Source organism: Rhamphochromis sp. 'chilingali' (assembly GCF_963969265.1).
Source record: "Rhamphochromis sp. 'chilingali' genome assembly, chromosome: 11".
NCBI lineage: Eukaryota > Metazoa > Chordata > Actinopteri > Cichliformes > Cichlidae > Rhamphochromis > Rhamphochromis sp. 'chilingali'.
Window position 1 is genome coordinate 23431266 of NC_137938.1, and position 20202 is coordinate 23451467.

Genomic DNA, 20202 nt, shown 5'->3' on the forward strand with positions numbered 1-20202 from the left:
TTCTTTGAGGACTTCATTCATTTTTCTTTTATTTCCTTCATAAGTCCTCCCCATTGTTGGTACAAAAAAGGCTTGCCCCTTTTTGCTATTTAAATAAAGTTTCATCATCCCTCTTTCCATCACGCGCTCCCTCGCCACATTGGTGAGAAGGGATGACGCGCATCCTGTACCTGCGAGGGATGCGTGCGTCTTGCGCCGGTTGGGCATGCGGCCTTGGGGGAAGGATGATGGGGATGCGGATGCCATGGCAACAAGCTGATTAGATTCCGACTATTATATGGACATTTATTTATTTAATATTTCATTTGCACGCGCTGGCGGCGCGCTTCTGCGGACGTGTCAGACCGACCTCTGAGTGTTGAGTCAGAAAAGGAAGTAAATTGAGCCGTAAACTGGACTCCATCTGCTCTGCACAATTTCCTGAGGACCAAGGATCAACAAGTTGCTTTTTTTTTTTTTTTTTTTTTAAGGAAGGTTTGAAATTCATGGGAGCGCACAGTTTTACCTCGGAGCAGCTTTCTTCATTTAAATGTAGAGTCTGTAATCTGCCGTTGGTGCCATAAGAGGGGAAGGGACGCCGCCGTATCCCTGTAGACTGTGTCATTGAAAAGTGAAGTGAAGTGCATGGCAGCGCCTGCATGTGAGGAAACATGGAATGTGGTGCGTCAGGCTGTGAGAACCTCATCAAGTTAATTGCGGTATCAGGTTTTTTTTATATATATAAAATAGCTTTTTTTGTAAAGGAGGAAATCTGTCTGTGTGTCTGACTGCGCTTCAGTCGCGGGTAGATGGGTTTTCCGTCATGGTGAAGGTGTTTTTTCCCGCACGGATACTGAAAATGACAACGTGTGGCGGACTCAGTGAAAACATGGGCTAGACCTGGGGTATTCTGACTTCCTTCCCAGCCGTATTTGTTCCCGTTTTTCCTATGTGCATGTGCCTGGTTGCTGGTCGAGTGCGTGTCCTCGACAGTGAATCAGTGCGTCTCGGAATGAGCGCTCGTTTCTGCCTTTTTTCGTGCGTCCTTTCTGTCCGTTAACAACCCATCCCTCCTAACAGAGTATCGAGTGTCCTTGTCTTTCATCCTCGGATGAATGTTCCCCAGTCTGACACCTTAGCGCCCAAAACATCTCTTACATAATGATATATGATGAAAGGGGCAAAGACTGGGAAGGCAGCCTGGACATATAGGCTACACGGACAGGACACGGACGGCCAATGAGCGTCGAGCGCTCTTATCTACAATAGACCGGGAATCCGGTGCCAATATGACCGGTGTCGGAGCGTTAAGGGCGACTGTGGAGCGGAGAGGGAGGGCCTCGGGCGGAGAGCAGCGTTTCAAGGACGAGGAAGGAGGACTGGCAGAGAAACATCTGTAAGGACAAACAAGACTCTTTAAGAAAAGAGGAAAAGTGAAGCTGCAGGCGTCACAGTGATAGGGGGGGGGGGATATTTTTGTCTGGATGGGGCTTTTTCCAAGGGCACTGAGGTAAGAATGGCCACATCCGCGGAAAGAGGGCGGAAGACTCCGGGAGAATGACTGGAGACACGCTGCACTTTTCTGTCGCTTCTTCAATTTAACATTCAGAGCCTCATTGACTTTCTCATCTATGTAACCTAGACAGGTCGACAGTACTGAATAGTTATTCTGAGGGGTGGGGGTCACAGGTTATATTGATCCTCCTCTCACACTCCTCCCCTTCCCTGAGTTGGGATGGATGGGGTGGCTGGAGGTGTGGGTACCCCTAGTAGCGCCGGGGGGTCCGGGGGTGACAGCCTGCCCAGGCGTAATGGAGGGGACTCGAAGAGGCGCAGTAAGGGCAGTTTGCCCTCTCCCGGCTACAGGCTGTCCCAGGCCTCGCTGGAGGGAGAAAGGGGCTCCTTTGGGGCAGATAGCACATCCTCAGGTGGACGCGGGCGTCGCCTCTCCATCATGAGCGCCTCCACCAGGGACGGCCTGCCCTTCCGTACAGCAGGCACTCCAACTACCCCGATTCCCTTGCCGCCTCCTCCGTCCTCCTCTTCTGGCACAGCCCATCCTCCTCCGCGATCAGTAGGCTTCGCCTCCCGTGCAGCCCTGGCCTCTACGTCCTCCACTGGGACCGGAGTCATGGTGGTGGCCACCGGTGCAGAGACCACCACAACCACAGCATGCAACACCAATGCAGCAGGAACCCCTGAGATGATGGGTCAGTCTAGCCTGGGTGGGTTTGGCATGGGATTGGACGGGGAAGACTACAGCAACTCCAACCAGAGCACCTTCATCCAGAGACAGTTTGGAGCCATGCTTCAGCCTGGGGTCAACAAGTTCAGTCTGCGCATGTTTGGATCGCACAAAGCTGTGGAACAGGAGCAGGAAAGACTGAAATCAGCAGGAGCGTGGATCATCCACCCCTACAGTGACTTCAGGTATGGAGCCCTCACACACACACACACACACACACACACACACACACACACACACACACACACACACACACACACACCCTCCACAGCAGCTGGTCACTCTGATGTTGGTTTGTGAATTAAATGCCACTTGTAGCATTTTCAATACAGATTATGTTTTTTTCTGAGAAATGTGGATCAAAGCAAGTTGAATTCATGCTCATTTTTACAGAGCACACTTGAAGTATAATGATGGACAATTAACTAGAGAGAGAAAGAGAGAGGAAAAGGAAAACAGATCATGCATTAAGCAACCTCTTCACTTGTTAACAGGGGAAATGGGGAGGAGGACAACTGGGAAAGGAGAAAGAAATGCAGGAGGCTAAATATATATTCCCAGGGCACGGCAGTAGTGCATAGTAAATTACGTCAGGGTTAGAGGAGAAGATGAAGCTTAAAGTGGGGTTGTACAACAAAGACACAGCTACAGGTGCTCATGGAAAGAGCAGCGATCAGGGGCTAAGGTCTCCAAGATAGACAGAACGCTACAATGGCTGGTCTCCATTTCTAAGAGGAATATTTTATTATAGTAGCCTGTTGTTTCCTGGAAATAATCTTTCACAGATATAGACAAAAGGTGCACGTCCCTTTCCAAGTAACTTAGGTAAAAAGTTCAGTATGTTTTCATGTAAAGGTGGCTTAACCAAGCACAGCGCTCCCTGTTGGTGGCGGATTAGGATTTTTCTGCCACCTGAGCTGAATAGTTAGTACAGGAATGGGTAAGCCGGGTTTGGTTACTCATTCCTAACGGGTTGTGAAAGATAAGTGCCCCTCCCTGAAACTGCTGGAGGTTTCTTCCTGTTAAAAGGGAGATTTCCTTCCCATTGTCTCCAAGTGCTTGCTCATAGGGGGTCGTCCGATTGTTGGGGATTTCTCTGTATTATTGTAGGGTCTTTACTTTACAATAGTGTTGTGATTTATACATCTCCCTCCCCCTCTCTCTCTCTCTCTCTCTCTCTCTCTCTCTCTCTCTCTCTCTCTCTCTCTCTCTCTCTCTCATATTGCACATGTTAAATATGCGTTATTATTTATGAGTTAATAGGCCAGGTATTCACAGAAAATCGCTCTCCATAATTGCATGTGCCTAAGATGTGCAGATGGACAGCAAAGGGAGAGGCAGCATTCATAATCTCCAGACAGACTGCAGCAACAATGGATGACTTGATCCCCAAGGCTCCTGGCCCACTTTTGTCTCATCAACCACACACAGGCACACACTGACTGTGTCATTTTGAATTGTCTGTCAATGTAATGATCGCTCACACGTGCTTCTTATGGGGCTGCTCGCAGGTAATGTGATGTAGGTAGTCAGCGAGGAAGGCGAGGCAGGATCGACAAAGAGTGTTGTGAATGAGTTTGTGTTTCATTGAATCTCAGCCTGTCCTGCATTAATTGATGTTCAACCAAGACATCTGATGAGTTAAATAGTCCTAATTAGCCCGTTGCAGAATTGCAATTGAATTTTAGTCAATTATGTATGGAATTCTAAATTATGCAAGTTGAGTATGCATTATGCATTATTCAGTCATCTAACTTTTCCGTTAAGTACCTGAAGAGGAACTTTGCAAGGCCGAGGCGCGAGAGACAAGAAGACAGATTACCTTCAGAGCTGCTTTATGTGTTTTGGCCCTTGCAGCCACTAGAATGTGTGGCAGCGCTTGTGCTCGTACATTTGGTCTGTCTTTACTGAGTCTGCCGATAAGCTCCCACACCTTTCACCTCATTAAGAAAAGATGTGTTGTTGCTGCACCTATAAGAATACATAATGAGGGGCAGAAGAGGTGAAGAAAATACACATTGTGGCATGAGAAGCATACAAAGTGAGAGATGAAGGGTGAGGAGAGTTAGAAATAGAAGCAGAGTGAATTCATGTTGAATCAGTGATGCTGCTGATACATGTAGAGTTGTCCTTGTTTGTCTGTATGTGCCGGACTGGATGATGGGTGGAAACTTGCAAGGAGCTGACATCTGGCCAACCGCAAGCAGGGAACCAATCACAGGCAACACAGGAGACACTTGGCCTCAATTACAGTAGATTTGGTTTTTTGGTATGACAACAGCTGAGCAGGTAGATACAGGTCGGTTACCCTCCACCACCTGTTCGTGTTCAAAATGGAATACTGATGAGGTTACAGAGAGCAGCTTTGATTGCATTTGCAATTCCTGTGTGTGTATAAGCATGTGTGAGTGCAGTTCACAAGTGCACACTATATGCATTTATACCCGAATGAACCGCACAGTGCACAGCTCGCGGTGTTTCACCAGGTGGAAAATCAGAAACCAGGTCGTGTCAGGTATTTATTCTGAGTTTTAGTTTGGCTGTCACATCTTCTTGTCTGTTTGGGTCTTCCCTTCTTCATTCAGGTTTGAATCAGCTGTCACATCCCCATGGAAACAGTAGGCTGTAGTACATAGAAGCAGAGTAATGTGCAGTGTACATGGACAGTGTCACCTAGTATTTTACTCAGCAAACTAAAACAATGCATATGATCCACATTTTAATCTGTGAAACCTGTATGATAGATACAAGATTGCAAGAATAAATAGATTTTCTTAAGTTAAAGATGAGAAATACATAATTCCCTGAAGGGTAATGTACTATATTGAGCAGTAGGAGTAAGTACTCAGTAAGTACTTAAACAAAAGCAAGTCCATTGGAAGAAAAGGCCAAACATTTTATCTTTTAAATCCCGTTTAAAAACTCACTTATTCAACATAGTTTTTCCATCTAGTTAGTGTCCCTTTTTTATATTTGGTTCAATTTTTATTTATGTACTTTATCTTTTAGCTATATCTGTTCTTAGTAACTTTGTTCTTATATTCTTTCTATTGCCATATAATTAGTGCCCTCAACCTGATGACATATGTGGTACTTTGTTAATAGTCTTTTATTTAATCATGTCTTAATTTTCCTGTTTTTATTGTAAAGCACTTTGGTGTACCGCTGGTCTTTTAAACGTGCTATACAAATAAAGTTGTATTGTATTGTATTGTAACATAAATTTTACTCTTTCATTGCATGAAAGGAATAAGAAAAAAGAAACTGACTTGATGTAAGAGGAATATTTCTTCAGGTGAATTGCTAACAAGTCACCATCTAACATTTCAGATTGTGAGCTGTTAGCTGGTACTGTACAGACATTTAAAAACAAGGAAATAAACAAATAATAAAATAGATTAGATTAGATAGCTCAAGGAGCAAATGCACATTAAAATATATTCAAGTACCTCAAAATACTAGAGGTCAGAGGACAATGGCCAGCCTGGTTTGAGCTGATAGGAAGGCAACAGTAACTCAAATAACCACTTGTTACAAGCAAGATATGCAAACAAGCATCTCTGAATGCACAGCATGTTGAACCTTGAAGCAGATGGACTACAGCAGATCAGGAACACACTGGGTGCCACTCCTGTCAGCTAAGAACAGGAAACTCAGACTGTACATCAGAAGGTTGTAAAAATGTTTTCTGGTCTGATGAGTCTCAATTTCTGCTCAGACATTCAGATTGTAGGGCCAGAATTTGGCATAAACAACATGAAAACATGGATCCATCTTGCCTTGTATGGTCCAGGATGGTGGTGGTGTGATAGTTGTGGCACAGTTTGAGTCGCGTTGTACCAGCTGAGCATCATTTAAGCACTCCTTAGTTTTGTTCGTGACCATGCCCAACCCTTTATGATCACATTGTACTCATCTCCTTCCAGCAGGATAATGCGCGGTACCACAAAGTTGAAATCACTTCAAACTGCTTTCTTATAAATGAAGATTAGTTCACTGTACTTAAATGTCCTCCACAGTCACCAGATTCCATTTCCAATACAAGCACCTTTAGGATGTGGTGGAACAGGAGATTTATTCATGAATGTTCAGCCAACAAATCTGCAGCATGTGTGATGCTGTCATGCCAACATGGAGCAAAATCTCTGAGGAATGTTTCCAGCACCCTGTTAAATCTATGCTTCAAAGAATTAAAGCAGTTCTGGAGGCAAAATGGGGTCCAATCTAATACTAGGAAGGTGTACCTAATAAATTGTACACTGTATATGTACTAGCATTTTCCACCTATAATACAGCGCTGACACAAACAATATTTTCCATAATCTGTAAATTAGATGTGGAAATCAGAGCATAATCTTCAATATGATAAAATCACAATATGTTGCCTACAATAACAGTAATGTCACAATATATTTATGCTGTGATACTCTATATATCATGTGGTAACACAATCATCTATGACACATAGCAATATTTTAATAGGAAGAAAATCTCAGCGGGTAAAATATTGGAATTATATATGAATTCACTCAGCCATGGTGTTTGTGTGTTTTATCACTATAACTTAATTTCAGTAACCTGTCAGAGTTAATTAGCTGTCTGATTTGTTCCCCACCCCCGCTCCCCGTGACTTTCTTCTTTGCTGCAAATTCTGTGTCACCACAAGGAGTCATGAGCTAGTGACTGTAGTAAGTTAAATTTACTGAGGAGTCAGTTTCAGAGAGCCTACATATTTTAATTTAAATATAGATATAATATTGATGTAGATGTCAACAAATGCATCGCAAGAGGAGGAACAATCATTTTACCGTGTCCGTGGAATGTTTTTCCAAGCAGTTAATCAATAATCAGTGGTTGGATAATCAATTAGTCACTGGTTGAGGATTATTTTATGCTGATCAGTTAGTCACTTCAGTAGAGACATTATTAAGTATCTAATATGGTTAAAATGGCAAAAGCAAAGTCCACACGTCAATGTTAAATTAATTGTTTTAAAAGTAACCTCTCTAAGGTTTTCCATGGGAGCCTCGTTAGGTACAGGATTATGGTTCATATTGTTTACGGGGTCCTGACAGGCATAATGTAATTTACAGACATGTTCCCACAGTCAGAGTTAACAAGGCAAGTTCTCCAAGTCAGGAGTAAATCGCCTTCACTGCTACGACAACTGCAAGAGCGACCATGTTGCTGTAAATAATCCCCGCGTGTTTGTTGCCAGTGATTATGAAGCAATACATCTGTCAGTGTAAGTGACAAAGTCAGACAGAAGAGTGTGTGGGGCCGAGCGATGACTCATGCATGCTTAATATTCATCAGTCTAGTGGTAGCATCACACCATGAAGTTCTGTTACTAAATTGGTGCTCCATAGCAATCGACCGCAGAGCTTGAGTGTACTTTGTCTAAAAAAAGAGACACTGTGTGTGTAAATGAGCGAGACGGAGACAGCGTGAGGATGCAAGAATAAGCAAGTCATTGATAACGCGTTGGCTAAAGGGCTTAGCAGAAACGAGAGAGAGAGATGACACGAATCATCTCCCGATGATTGGATCGGCTCTTCTGTCATACTTTAATCACTTTCAGCATCCAAATGACATGAGTGATCGCCTGATTTTTTTTCCGAGACGGCTACATCACGGAGTCCTCCAGCATGACATTCAGATTGATGAGGCCTCCCAAGGTTACTGATCATTTGCCTCCCTCTGTTCTTCACTGTCTTCCTCCTTTTCTCAAATCACTTCTTCTTTTTTTTATTAGTATGAAGCACAGGTGCTTTATCTTGCCAAAGCAAAGGATGAAGCTGTCTTGAGGGAAACATTCATATCTACTACAGCCTGACTTATATTACCAGGAGGACTGCACTTGTTATTGTCCTGGCTCACGGATGTGAATAAGCACAGATTATTTAAAAAACAAAAACACACACTTTCTGCTCTCAAACATGTACAAACACCTGTTTGAACACATTTGTAGCTTTATGAAAGTTTTTAAAATCTTACAGAAATCTTAGTAGAAATGTGAATTTTAAAAGGTCGGGGTGGTTATCAGGTAGGAGAGAGCTGGCCAGTTGCATTTTAAGAAGTGCCCTTCAGTTTGCAAGTTGGAGAACTGAATATTACAAGTTGGGCCCTGCTTTTCACAGAGAAGCCTCTCCTGCTTTCACTGAAGTTTTATCAGAATGGTGGCAAATTTCTTGCAGTAACGTCTCCCGTAGGCACTTGCATCTGCCCCTCCAACTTTGGGACCACCAATGTTGTATAACTGTGCCAGTAGCAGCTTTCTTTTTTTAATCTGGTGGAAATGCATTTAACAAGTTTTAGAAAATCCAATGGCACCAAGTCGGTGGGAAGGCTTTAAGAACGTGATACCCATCTTGCCCTCAGGTGCTTCAACTTTGACCAATCTTGTTTTGATGTGTCTCTTTGAACTTATGGAAATGTAAGATTGAATCAGAGTTGTGCCCCTTTGAATCTGATTTTTCAGGATTATATGTTTAGGATGGGAATGTAAAAATGGACAGATGCTTGGCTCTGCCTTTTGCAATGTGGAGGAACACAAGAGGAAGACATGGCGCCCTGATTCAGCCAAACAACATTTTTAAATGAATATGCAGGAAACGTAGCATTATCCACATCAAGTGCAGGATACAGTCTTTTTCTTTTCTTTTTTTTAACAGTAGGAATTTTGACTCATCACAGCAGAAGAAGCATGCTCTAGGCTCTCTCTCATCTTCCTGTACACAAATCACATATAACATTATGACCACCTGGATAATATTGTGTTGGTCCCCTTTTTGCAGCCAGAGAAGCCCAGACCCATCCTAGCAGAACACTGCCTCTGCTGGACTTCTTCCCATAGTACTTCCTAATGCCATATATTAAAGCACATGCACCATGTAAAAGAAGACGTCATTCATCAGAAGAGGCCTCCTTCTTCCATTGCTGTGTTCCAGTTCTGATGCTGTCATGCCCATTGTTGGCTCTTTCAGTGGTGGATCGGAGTCAGCACGGACACCCTGACCCTGGTCTGTGGCTATTCAGCCCTATACCCAACAAATTCTGACATCTTTCTATCAGTCGGCATCAACTTTTCAGCTCGTATGTTGGATCCAACCACGCTGCCCAGCGTTTACGCCCCTGCATCAGTAAAACTTGGTTCACCACTGCTCCTTCCTTGGACCACTGCATACCAGGAACACCCCATCCATTTTTGTCTCTGTTACGCCCCAGTCTAGGGGTACAGGAACGCAACATAAGTTTGAAAAGATTGCCCCGCCCTGGTCCCCAAAACCATACACAGAGGGAAAACCAATTTCTTAGTGAATGGTGGTTTATTTTTCTACACTGCAAAATGAAGCTCTGGGGTGAACAAAGGCCAAAATAACAAACAAAACAAGCTAATTCAGGAGGAGGTGCTATCTAAAACCCTATGTGAAATCAAAAATCAAACAAAAGACAAGCGCTACACCTAACTCCCTAACTGAGATAAACAGGAGAAAACAGTGCAAGGAAAAACAATAAGGCAGCTCACCCCTTCTGCTCCAGTGCTATTTACAATGAAAACTAATGTACACACTATATACAGAACTGAGAAAGTCACAAAAGTCATGGGTTTTGGAAGCCAGGGTCAGGTCTGCTGCTGCTGTCAGTGGCTGCCCCAGGACAACTGCTGGTGATGGATTTTGAATGCGACCACATGATCAGCAGACCAATCGGCAGCCGTCAGCTCATCCAATCCAGGGCCTGCAAAGACTTAAAGACACAGACAAAGAAACAGCCACCAAAATAGATTATGGCCAGGGCCATAACAGTCTCATCGTTTGGCTCTTGTCAAACTCACTCAAATCCTTACACTTACCCATTTTTCCTGCTTCCAACACATCAATTTTGAGGACAAAATATACACTTGCTCCCTGATATATCCCACCCACTAACAGGTGCCATGATGAAGAGATAATCAGTGTTATTCACTTCACCTGCCGGTGGTCAAAATGTTATGCGTGATTGGTATACTTCACCACACTGTCATTTCACAAAGAGCTTATAAGCAGGTTCACTCTTGAAAAGTGACAAAGTGACACATGCAGATTTCAGTCACAGTGAATACTAATCCTGTTCAGTTTTGAGTATTCTGTTAATGCTCATCATTTGAGCTGCTCACAGGTGACAAAACCGTGGTGTCTCTGTTTGTAAAATCATGTTAATATAGATTTCAGTAATACTGACTTATGCTAAACATACATATAGATGAAGCTTATATTGGTCCCAGTAAAGAAAAAAGAAAGATTTCGCTTACATTAATATTTAATATTTCTGTTTTTGCTTTGCGAGATGCTGCTAAACCTCTTTTACCACAACATGAAAGTCTTTTTTCTGTTTTTGCAAGGTATTTTTAGCATTTGCACTGTATGAGTTATGCCATTTTATCATCTTTTTACTAAAATCTTGCCAATAATTAAAGTGTAATATTTGGGTCATGAGCATGTGAGTCAGCATATTCAACTGGTTAAGATACTGCCAAAGTGTGCAAAGCTGTCTTCAATCCAAACAGCAGCTTGAGATGTTTTTGCCTTTATTTTAAATTCTATTTGTGCTATTTGGCAAACCTTTTAAAACAACAAGACAATATAAGAAAACAAGAAACGAAGATGGAGAGACCAGAGGTAAATAAAGAGTCCATCGTTATCTTTTTAGATTCTACTGGGATCTTTTGATGTTACTGCTGATGATGGGAAACCTAATCATCCTGCCAGTGGGCATCACGTTCTTTCGAGACGAGAACACTCCTTCATGGATCATCTTTAACGTGGTCTCGGACACTCTCTTCATGGTCGATTTGGTCCTTAACTTCAGGACCGGCATCGTCAAGGAAGACAACACTGAGATATTACTCGACCCGAGGTTAGAAGGAGCATTTATGTGCATGTGTGTGTGTATTGTCTGGAATATCAGTGCAGCAGGACCAATGCCATAAATTTAAATTTGCTCTTCTGGCCATCTGCTGGGTTTGTGTTCAAACAAATTAATGTGTGAGATGTGAAAAGGTGATGTGAGGCCAGTGGCAGAGCTTTGTTCAAATCCCACTATGTTCCTGTTGAATATTTATGAGGAAGGTTTCATGCCAAGCAAATGTTGAACTCTCTTCCACGAGACTAGACTGCCTAATGAGGAATGACACTGGTCTTCCATCTCACTCTAACGTCAGGGCGATTCGCCAGAAATACCTGAAGAGCTGGTTCCTCGTGGACTTTGTGTCATCCATCCCGGTGGATTACATCTTCCTAATGGTGGACAGTCTGGACTCAGAGGTCTACAGGACGGCCAGGGCACTGCGGATAGTCCGCTTCACCAAAATCCTGAGCCTGCTTCGGCTCCTGCGCCTGTCCAGGCTCATCCGCTACATCCACCAGTGGGAGGAGGTGAGAAGCACAAACTCAGATATTTGTGGAAAAGATTTAATATTTAAGGCATGACTCATCAGAAGCCCCTTTTGTATGAAACAACATGCTTGGAGGGCAGAGGCACCCCCGTTTTGGATGTGTTGCTGATCAAGAGGCTTTTAGGGATAAAAAAAATCTAAAACCCCATTTGCTCTCTTTAACCACACTTATTTTTACATCCTCTTCTTTCTCAGATCTTCCATATGACCTATGACCTTGCCAGTGCTATGGTAAGGATAGTAAATCTAATTGGCATGATGCTGCTGCTGTGCCACTGGGATGGCTGTCTCCAGTTTTTGGTCCCCATGCTGCAGGACTTCCCTCCTGACTGCTGGGTTTCTAAGAACGTGATGGTGGTGAGTCTCTGTGTTATTTTTAATATGTTTCAGTGAACGACTTTATTGTCAGGCCAACAGACGCAGGATGTGACGTTCAGGCTGAGCTGAATGAATCACACAAAACCCTATCTGGATTGTTTGAACAGCGTGCGCAATATTTGTTTGAGATTGAAGCAAACCGCTGCTTCTGAAAAGACTCACTGTTTATCAGATTTGCCATGCTTTGCCCCTTATCTGTGTTAACTGGCTCATGCAGCAACATGTCCAGTTGAAATAAGATTGACTGTAATTAAAAACCTCCGAGAGATCAGGTGTAGGTGTGAATGAGCTCAATCTGTGGAAGGCCTGGGGACCTGCTGGAGATTTTGCATGAAAGCATACAGACTCAGATATTCAACTGACTCATGTCTTGCAGTTGCCCGTGTGATGGTTGCTAAGCAGACTGATGCTGGGATTTTCCCCAGAGAAGGTCCCCTTGTCCAATGGACCATTAACGTCTTAGTATAATTGGACTCATACACAAAAACACACACACGCACACATAGAGGCGGCTCATTTTATTGTCCCTCTTTAGAACATTTATTTAATAATGCAAGATGACGGCCCTTTTATTGTTTTATATGTAGCGCAGCTGCTCGATTTTATGATTTTGGTCAGCACACTGGCTTTCGGCACTTAAATTGCTCTCCTGCAATATGTTATGATCTCAGCTGTATTTTCTAAAATGGTTTGGCTGAGCCACTCAGAGGGGAAAACACTCCCGTAACCCGACTAAAATAAGAACAGTTCAAGGCTCCAGCGTCTCTGTAATTAACGCTTGAAACTTGTTTTATTCCTCTGTCACCCTTCCTCTCTTCCTCTCCCGCTCACAGAACGACACATGGGGTGTGCAGTACTCCTATGCTCTGTTCAAAGCCATGAGCCACATGTTGTGTATCGGCTACGGTGCCCAGGCTCCCGAGGGGATGACTGACGTGTGGCTCACCATGCTCAGTATGATTGTAGGCGCCACCTGCTATGCCATGTTCATCGGCCACGCCACCGCTCTGATCCAGTCACTAGACTCATCGCGGCGACAGTATCAGGAAAAGGTGAAATATGACGCTTGTTTATGAGTGTCGTATGACTGTGGGTGCTTCTGACTATGTAGATCTACAAGCCATCCAGGTGGGTCCGTTCTAGCCTGCAGCCTTTAGGTTGACTCTCCTTGTTCAGACTTTAAACTTTGTTCAATTTTTTTGTCTGGGGTTTCAATTACTATTATAAGCAGTATGCTGGTTTTAATTAATGCTGAAGTACTTGAATGCTGATGCTAAGATTCACAATTTAAAATGAAACAAAAAAAATACTCCAAATTCTTAAATTTGAGCCCCAAACCAACAAATCTTTGCATGAAGCCAGTGCAAGGGGAAGCATAGATCACTGTGAGAAAAATGTGTGGAAAAAACAAGTTTGTGATTTATGTTGGAAAAAAAAAAACAAAGAGTTTGCTAAAGTTATCACAGTGACCTTTGTTTTACTAGAAATCAAAATAGGCCCTTTTTAGTGTTAATGATTAATACAAACTGTGGGAGGCATGAACTTTTTTAGCTCCTAAAGAGGACCCTGCCAGAAAAAGTCAGATAACCACGGGAGTAGTGTTTTTCAATTTGGGGGTGAACCTAGCAAAGGGGTCAAGAGATAAACTAGAGTTCAAAAAAAGGGGAAAAACATTTCAACATATTTCTAACACCTGGAAGTACGCTCTAGTGAGATAAAGTATTTAAGAAGTTGGTGTCTGAAATCACTGAAGTTCTTCTGCATAATAAATATAGGCATATAATGAATTAGGGTAATTCACATTGTACAGTTAAAAACAATATTATACCCACAGTGTTGAAGAGATCGTAACTTCCCACTGGAGCTGTGAGTCAACATTCGTAGATTTGAAATTATACCTCACAATGGCTGTGCAAAGTGATGATAGTTTACTATCTAACATATATACATCTCAGTGTCTGAGTATCTATTGAGGCACTGACCCACACACAACAACACAAACATATCAAACTGAGGTCACATTTCAAGGTTGATTCTGAGATAAAATTTCTAAAGAATGTATTTCCACAGTCTGCGCGTACTCTTCTCTTAAAGTGAATGTGTTTGTGCCTTCGTTATTGCAGTACAAGCAGGTGGAGCAGTACATGTCGTTCCATAAGCTCCCAGCAGATGTTCGGCAAAAGATCCATGAGTACTACGAGCACCGCTTCCAGGGAAAAATGTTCGATGAAGAGAACATCCTGGGAGAACTTAGTGAGCCGCTAAAAGAGGTGATAAACTCACAAACACCCACACCATCACACATACATGCCGTAGATGCTGTGTTCATGCCTGCAGCAGATCTCTGACTAGCACTCCCTCCTCTCTTTATCCCTTCTTCCTCTTTGCTTAGGAGATAGTCAGCTTTAACTGCCGCAGCCTGGTTGCTAACATGCCGCTGTTCGCCAACGCTGATCCCAACTTTGTGACCGCCGTACTTACCAAGCTCCGCTTTGAAGTGTTTCAGCCATCAGACTTCATCATCCGTGAGGGCACAGTTGGACGTAAGATGTACTTTATCCAGCACGGACGCGTCAGCGTGCTGACCCGTGGCAACAAGGAGACCAAGCTGAGTGATGGGTCTTACTTTGGAGGTGAGGATGTTTTGGTGTCTCGTTAAACAAGAAGGAGAAGGTTATGGAGGAGCAGAAGCAGAAGATAGCAGTAGTTTTTTCTGTGGTTTGTTTTGCAGAACTACTGTATATACTGCAATTTCCCTGTTATACTGATAAAACTGTCCTCTAATTGTCAGAGATCTGCTTATTGACTCGAGGACGGAGGACAGCCAGTGTCCGAGCAGACACATATTGCCGTTTGTACTCTCTCAGTGTGGACAGCTTCAATGAGGTTCTGGAGGAACACCCGATGATGCGACGTGCCTTTGAAACTGTTGCAGCTGACCGACTGGACCGTATTGGTAACTTGTGGTTTTTGAATTGCTACATACATTTGTTTTTTCAATACTGACAATACCAAATACTTGCAGATATCACAGGCCCTTTGTTAGGATTGTTCAAGCCGCCAAAAGATCAGGAGTCCTCTTTGAATACAAGCTGTAAGAATTAAAAGTAAAAATAATTCAGGATTAGAAATCTTTGTAATGTAAAAAAAACAGGAAAACGCTTGAGGCTAAAACTCCAGCTACGTGACAGCTTTACCTACTTTAAAAGATATCATTCCTTTAGGCATTCCGTTTTGTCAAGCCCAGTATCTCAGGTTACAAAGACATGTTGAAGATTTTATTTCACATTTGCGCTTTCTTTTTCTCCTCTACAGGCAGGAAGAACTCCATGCTCACGCGGAAGTCGTCCCAGGGCGGTTCTCTTGGTGGCAGCATGGGTCGTGGTGGAGGCCGAGGTGGGGGGGGTCTAGGAGGTGGTGGTATGACAGCAGGAGGTCTGGGTTCCTGTGACAGCATGCTGGTGCAGCAGATTGTTAAACACGACAGCATGCCAGCCATGCAGGATGCCATCGCAGCCGCTGCTGCCGCTGGAAGAAGTGGCACGGTGTCTCCTCGGCCACGCCCCGTCATCTGGGCGCCGCTGGTCCATGCTCCGCTGCAGACTGCGGCTGCAACAAGTAATGTAGCCATTGCCCTCATGCACCAACAGCAACAGCAACAGCAGCAGCTGCAGCAGCTGCAGCAGCAGCAGCACGCTCTTGGAGGAGCTTTTTACCTGCCCTCCCCTCTCATCTCCCCCTCTCCCTCCTCCTCTTTCCCTCTTTCTTCTCCTCGTGCTCCTGTGTTGCAGCCCCTTCGCCCCTCTGTGAGCTCTCTCATTGGGATGATGGCGATGGGAGGAATAGGTGGCTTGTCGCCAAGAGGATTTCCTGTCTCCCCCTCAACCATGGGCCCTCCTGGTGGGGTGACATCGCCTCCTGTTGCTAAAACTCCACCCACTTCAGCCTCCTCTGTCCCAACTTCTGTCCAACAAGGAAGGAATCTCCATTACAGCCTCCGACTTCAGGCAGATCATCCCTCAGCGATTTCTGGATCTCTTGGAGCCCCAACAGGAGGAGGAGGAGGACCAGCTGCACCTCCCCACAAAACACCAGCCACCAATCCGCCTGCCTCCAGTGGCCCATCAGATGGCAACACTTTGCTTACAGCTCAGCAAGGGGCAAAAGAGGCTCTGTTACGTCATGGAGGAAACACTTCACAGGGTCTCCCAGCACTGGGTAGACTCACCCAGGAAGCCAGGCTGCTCTCAGCCTCACAGCCCACCCTGCCTCATCGCTCTTGGGCTGCAGTGCAGCCTCACCCTCCTCTCCATCGGAAGGCCTCTGGCGGTAATTTGCTAGCAGCTCCGTTTCTGGCAGGGCAATTAGCCAGGGGAAGCAGTGCAGGCCTGCTGACCTCTAATCCTTCAGTACAGCTGGTGACAAATATGCCATTTAATGCACAAACACAAGCACAGGGCACAGTTCCTGTCCAGCCCACTATAGCACAGACTGTAAAGACACAGTCTGCAGCTCACACTGCCTCTGCTGCCACAGCTGCACACATGCCTTCTACATCGTCTGTGCCAGCATCTTCCTCTCCTCCAAAGCATACCCCGCTGTCCTCTGCCACCCCTTCCCCTGCACCCACTCCTTCATCTCCTACACCTATTCTTTGCCAGACTCCTCGACCGAAACCAATCCCAATGACCCCTTCCCGCTCCTCCTCTCCTCCTCTCTGCTCCACCCCTCCATCGGCAGGAACAAGCCCACTGTCGCTCTCTTCAATTCCTCGTCCCAAACCGATTCCTACACCCTCCTCCCGCTCGTCCTCTCCCTCTCCATCTTCCACACCACCTCCATCCTCTGTTTCTACCCCTGTTCCACTACCTCAGCCTTACGGGACCAGATCCTCACTCACATCCTCTTCTCCCCCTTCCTCTTTGGTTTCATCTTCTCCGCCCCACCCCCAGAGCCCAAGAGCGAAGGCATCCAACACACCACCATCTGCTTCTCCATTGTCGGGTGCCAGCCCTGTCTTGACTCCAGTCCCTTCTCCCACTCAAACAACCCGCACCCGAACATCTACCCCCTCCCAAACGCCTACTCAAGCCAGCACACCGGGTACCCCTACCCAGACCTTCACCCCAACACCTTCCTCATCTCCCATCCCTCTTACATCGGTCCCCTCCCTGAGTAAATGCCACAGTCCAACACCTTGTCTCCAGGCCTCAGTCTCCAGCTCAGCAAGAGTCCCCACTTCAAGCCAGATTCCTAAACAGGTCTCACCTCTCACCCCAACCCAAACTTCAACTCTGTCCCAAACACCTGCTAGCACTAACGCTCCAACTAAAGTAACTTTTTCAGTTCATCCTGTAAAGCAAACATCTCCTGTCCCAACTCCAAGCTCCACTGCCAAAGAAATCACATCCACAGCCTCCTGCTCAACAATTTTATGCTCCACAAAGTCCCCCTCTCTTTCTACCCCCTCCAGCACCACCACCACCACCAGCACCTCTCCTTGTGTTCAGCCGGCCTCTTCTAACCCCCCAAAACAAATACCAAGCACCATGGCTGCCCCTACCCAGTCCTCAAAACTCAATACACGTTCCACCCCTGTCCAGACCACACAAGCATCCACCACTGCACCCACCCAGTCGGCACACGCAGACTCCCCTGCCAAATCCACCTCTCCTAAAGGTGGACAAAAAGACCCTCAGCTGTCACCGGGCAGAAAAGACTCAGAGGGACTACGACACAAACTGCCCGCCAACATGTAAAACATAAAAAAATTTAAAAATTTTAAAAAAGATGAGGAGGAAAACCTCATAAAATGTTGGCCTTTGTGTTGTGGTGGGTGCCTGAATAGCAGAGCCATGGATATGCAGAGTTGTGTCAGAGTTGGCACCAGACAAGCCGTGATCTCACGAGGACAGATACATGTTTGCATTCACTCTAGGATGTGATTGTCTTAGAACATCAGGTGTTCACGTGACTCACAGCCAAGCCATCGATCAAGGATCCAGGAGAAAGACTTTAGGGGTCCTCAGCGGGGTTGATAAGGCGGAGTCTAAAAAAAACATCCAAATGTATACATACATATCTGTGTTAGTGATTGTTGGAGCAAGCTGGGGAGCTGAAGTGGAAATATGCTGCAGTGTATCTACACAATAAAACGGGAAGGAAACAACGTCTGGGAGTCTGGAAAAAAAATTAAAAGCTAATGAAAAAAAAGCAATACTTGTGACGCATTTTTCTCACTAATTAAACAGGAAATTTCCTTGACAATAATAATGAATGTGGGAAGATATTAATTGTTTTCCTGTTTGAAGGAAAGTCACGATGACAAGATGCAGGCAATAGAGCAGATACTTCCTTGTTTCCAGCTCCAACTCCCTCTTGCCTCCCATTCTTCACCAAAGTGTAATATTTTCTCATCAGAATAATAATAATTATACTGATATAGCGTTTAAAAAGCACTGTAAAGTCAATATTCATATGAATTTGAAAAATTAGGAGCAGTCCACTTGTAGTTTTGTTGTCCCAGGTGCGTGGTGTTTAGTTTTTGAACAATACAAACCTTTTAAATCTACATGTTCGCTTTGACAGCTTCTGTAAATTGTATTTTTTTTTCTTCTCTGTGTGTGCGTGTGTGCGTGCGTGTGTGTGACACACAATACTGCTCTGCTGTGCATTGTGGTTCACTTGATTTCTTTCTTTCTCCACCCGTCTCCCTGTACTGTAAATATGTGCCTCTCTGTGGGTCTGTTGTGTGCTTCCTCACTCCTCGGTCTCTTTGTCTTTCATCTCGTGTCTGTCTAGCTGCCTTTCATCTGATTTCACAGCTCTGGTCGCTAACTGTTTCTTTGACGCTCACAGACTCACTCCCTTTCTCTCAGTTTGCCCGACACTTTGCTCTCTGCTGCCGTCAGCCTCATGTTCAATTAGCGGTTTCCTTCTTCTGTCGCCCTATGACACTGTTTCAGCACAGTTTCCAGTGATGTTTGATGTTTTCTGTGGGTAGCAACAAGGCATTTCTGTCTTAATCCCTGATACCATGTTGCCTAGACGATATATTTAAGGACCAAATGTTTTATTTTTTATTTATCACAGCTTTAGCTTTTGGAAAGAAAAGACGGCTAATAGTGCTGCCAAACTGATGATCATAAGTGTGACACTGAGGGTGATGATTTTCTGCTTGTGATGATGATGATGCTGACATGATGATGATGATGGTGTATAGCTGGATGTAAGAATAAAGTGGATTTAGGTATCATCTTGTGAGTTGTGAGCTTATTGTGTGTGTGTGTGTGTGTGTGTGTGTGTGTGTGTGTGAGACATTTGGACCATTTAAGCAGGACTTTTACATTCATAACTAAAAACTGTTATGAACTATAGTTATAGTGGTTCTGCCAGAGGTTTTTTCCTGTTAAAAGGGGGTTCTTCCTTCCCACTGTTGCCAAAGCGTTTACTCATATAAGGATATATGATGGTTTTCTCTGTTTTCTTTGTATTATTGTAGTCTTGATTTGTTGTTGTGATTTGGCACATTAGAAATTAAATTGAACTGAACTGAATTGGGTTTCACAAAAAAGCTTTACACTGTTAAAAGTGAACTCTCCACAGTAATAATTGTTGTTTTGTTGTTTAATCATGCTCAGAGCTGTGACTGAGCAAACACTCCCACGCAAAAAGATTGTCTCACAGATTTTCCATATTTTCTTTTTTTTAACCGAACACTTCAATTATACTTTGCATTGTGTTTTTTTTCCATCAAAAAGGTGTAAATGCTGTTGTAAAGCTTTTACCACACTCCCAGAAAGACAGTTTACAGGAAAGCAGCAGCATAATTTGCATAAATCATGGAATTTAAAACTCAAATTGACTTGTAGTTGACTTGTTCTTTGTAACTGTAGATTGAAAATGTCCCACCAATTTAAAAAAAAAAAAAAAAAAAAAGTATTATGTCATTTTCATTAGAAATAGGTTTTGATTCTTAGTACAAAAAAAAAAAAAAACTAAAAAAAACAAACCAAAACAAAAACCTCAAGTTATTACTGTTTTATGTGAAATATGAATCATGGTATGTGTTTCAGCCCTACTGAGAAATATGGATTTTTTTGGTAGATCTAGACATGGTCATTCTTTGAAATGCAACAGATACCACATAGAAAAGAAAAACAAT

The 20202-nt window shown here is 44.0% G+C and overlaps 1 protein-coding gene across 1 annotated transcript; it reads left to right on the forward strand.

Annotated features, from left to right (window-relative positions):
• The first annotated feature begins 1553 nt into the window (after positions 1 to 1553).
• LOC308405655 (uncharacterized protein) lies at positions 1554 to 18380 on the forward strand. Its single transcript, XM_080896353.1, has 9 exons — positions 1554 to 2409; positions 10916 to 11122; positions 11427 to 11640; positions 11856 to 12017; positions 12872 to 13090; positions 14162 to 14308; positions 14431 to 14671; positions 14830 to 14994; positions 15354 to 18380. The coding sequence occupies exons 1-9, from the start codon at positions 1715 to 1717 to the stop codon at positions 17795 to 17797; spliced, it is 4494 nt and encodes a 1497-aa protein (XP_080752479.1). The 5' UTR covers positions 1554 to 1714; the 3' UTR covers positions 17798 to 18380.
• The last annotated feature ends 1822 nt before the right edge of the window (positions 18381 to 20202 follow it).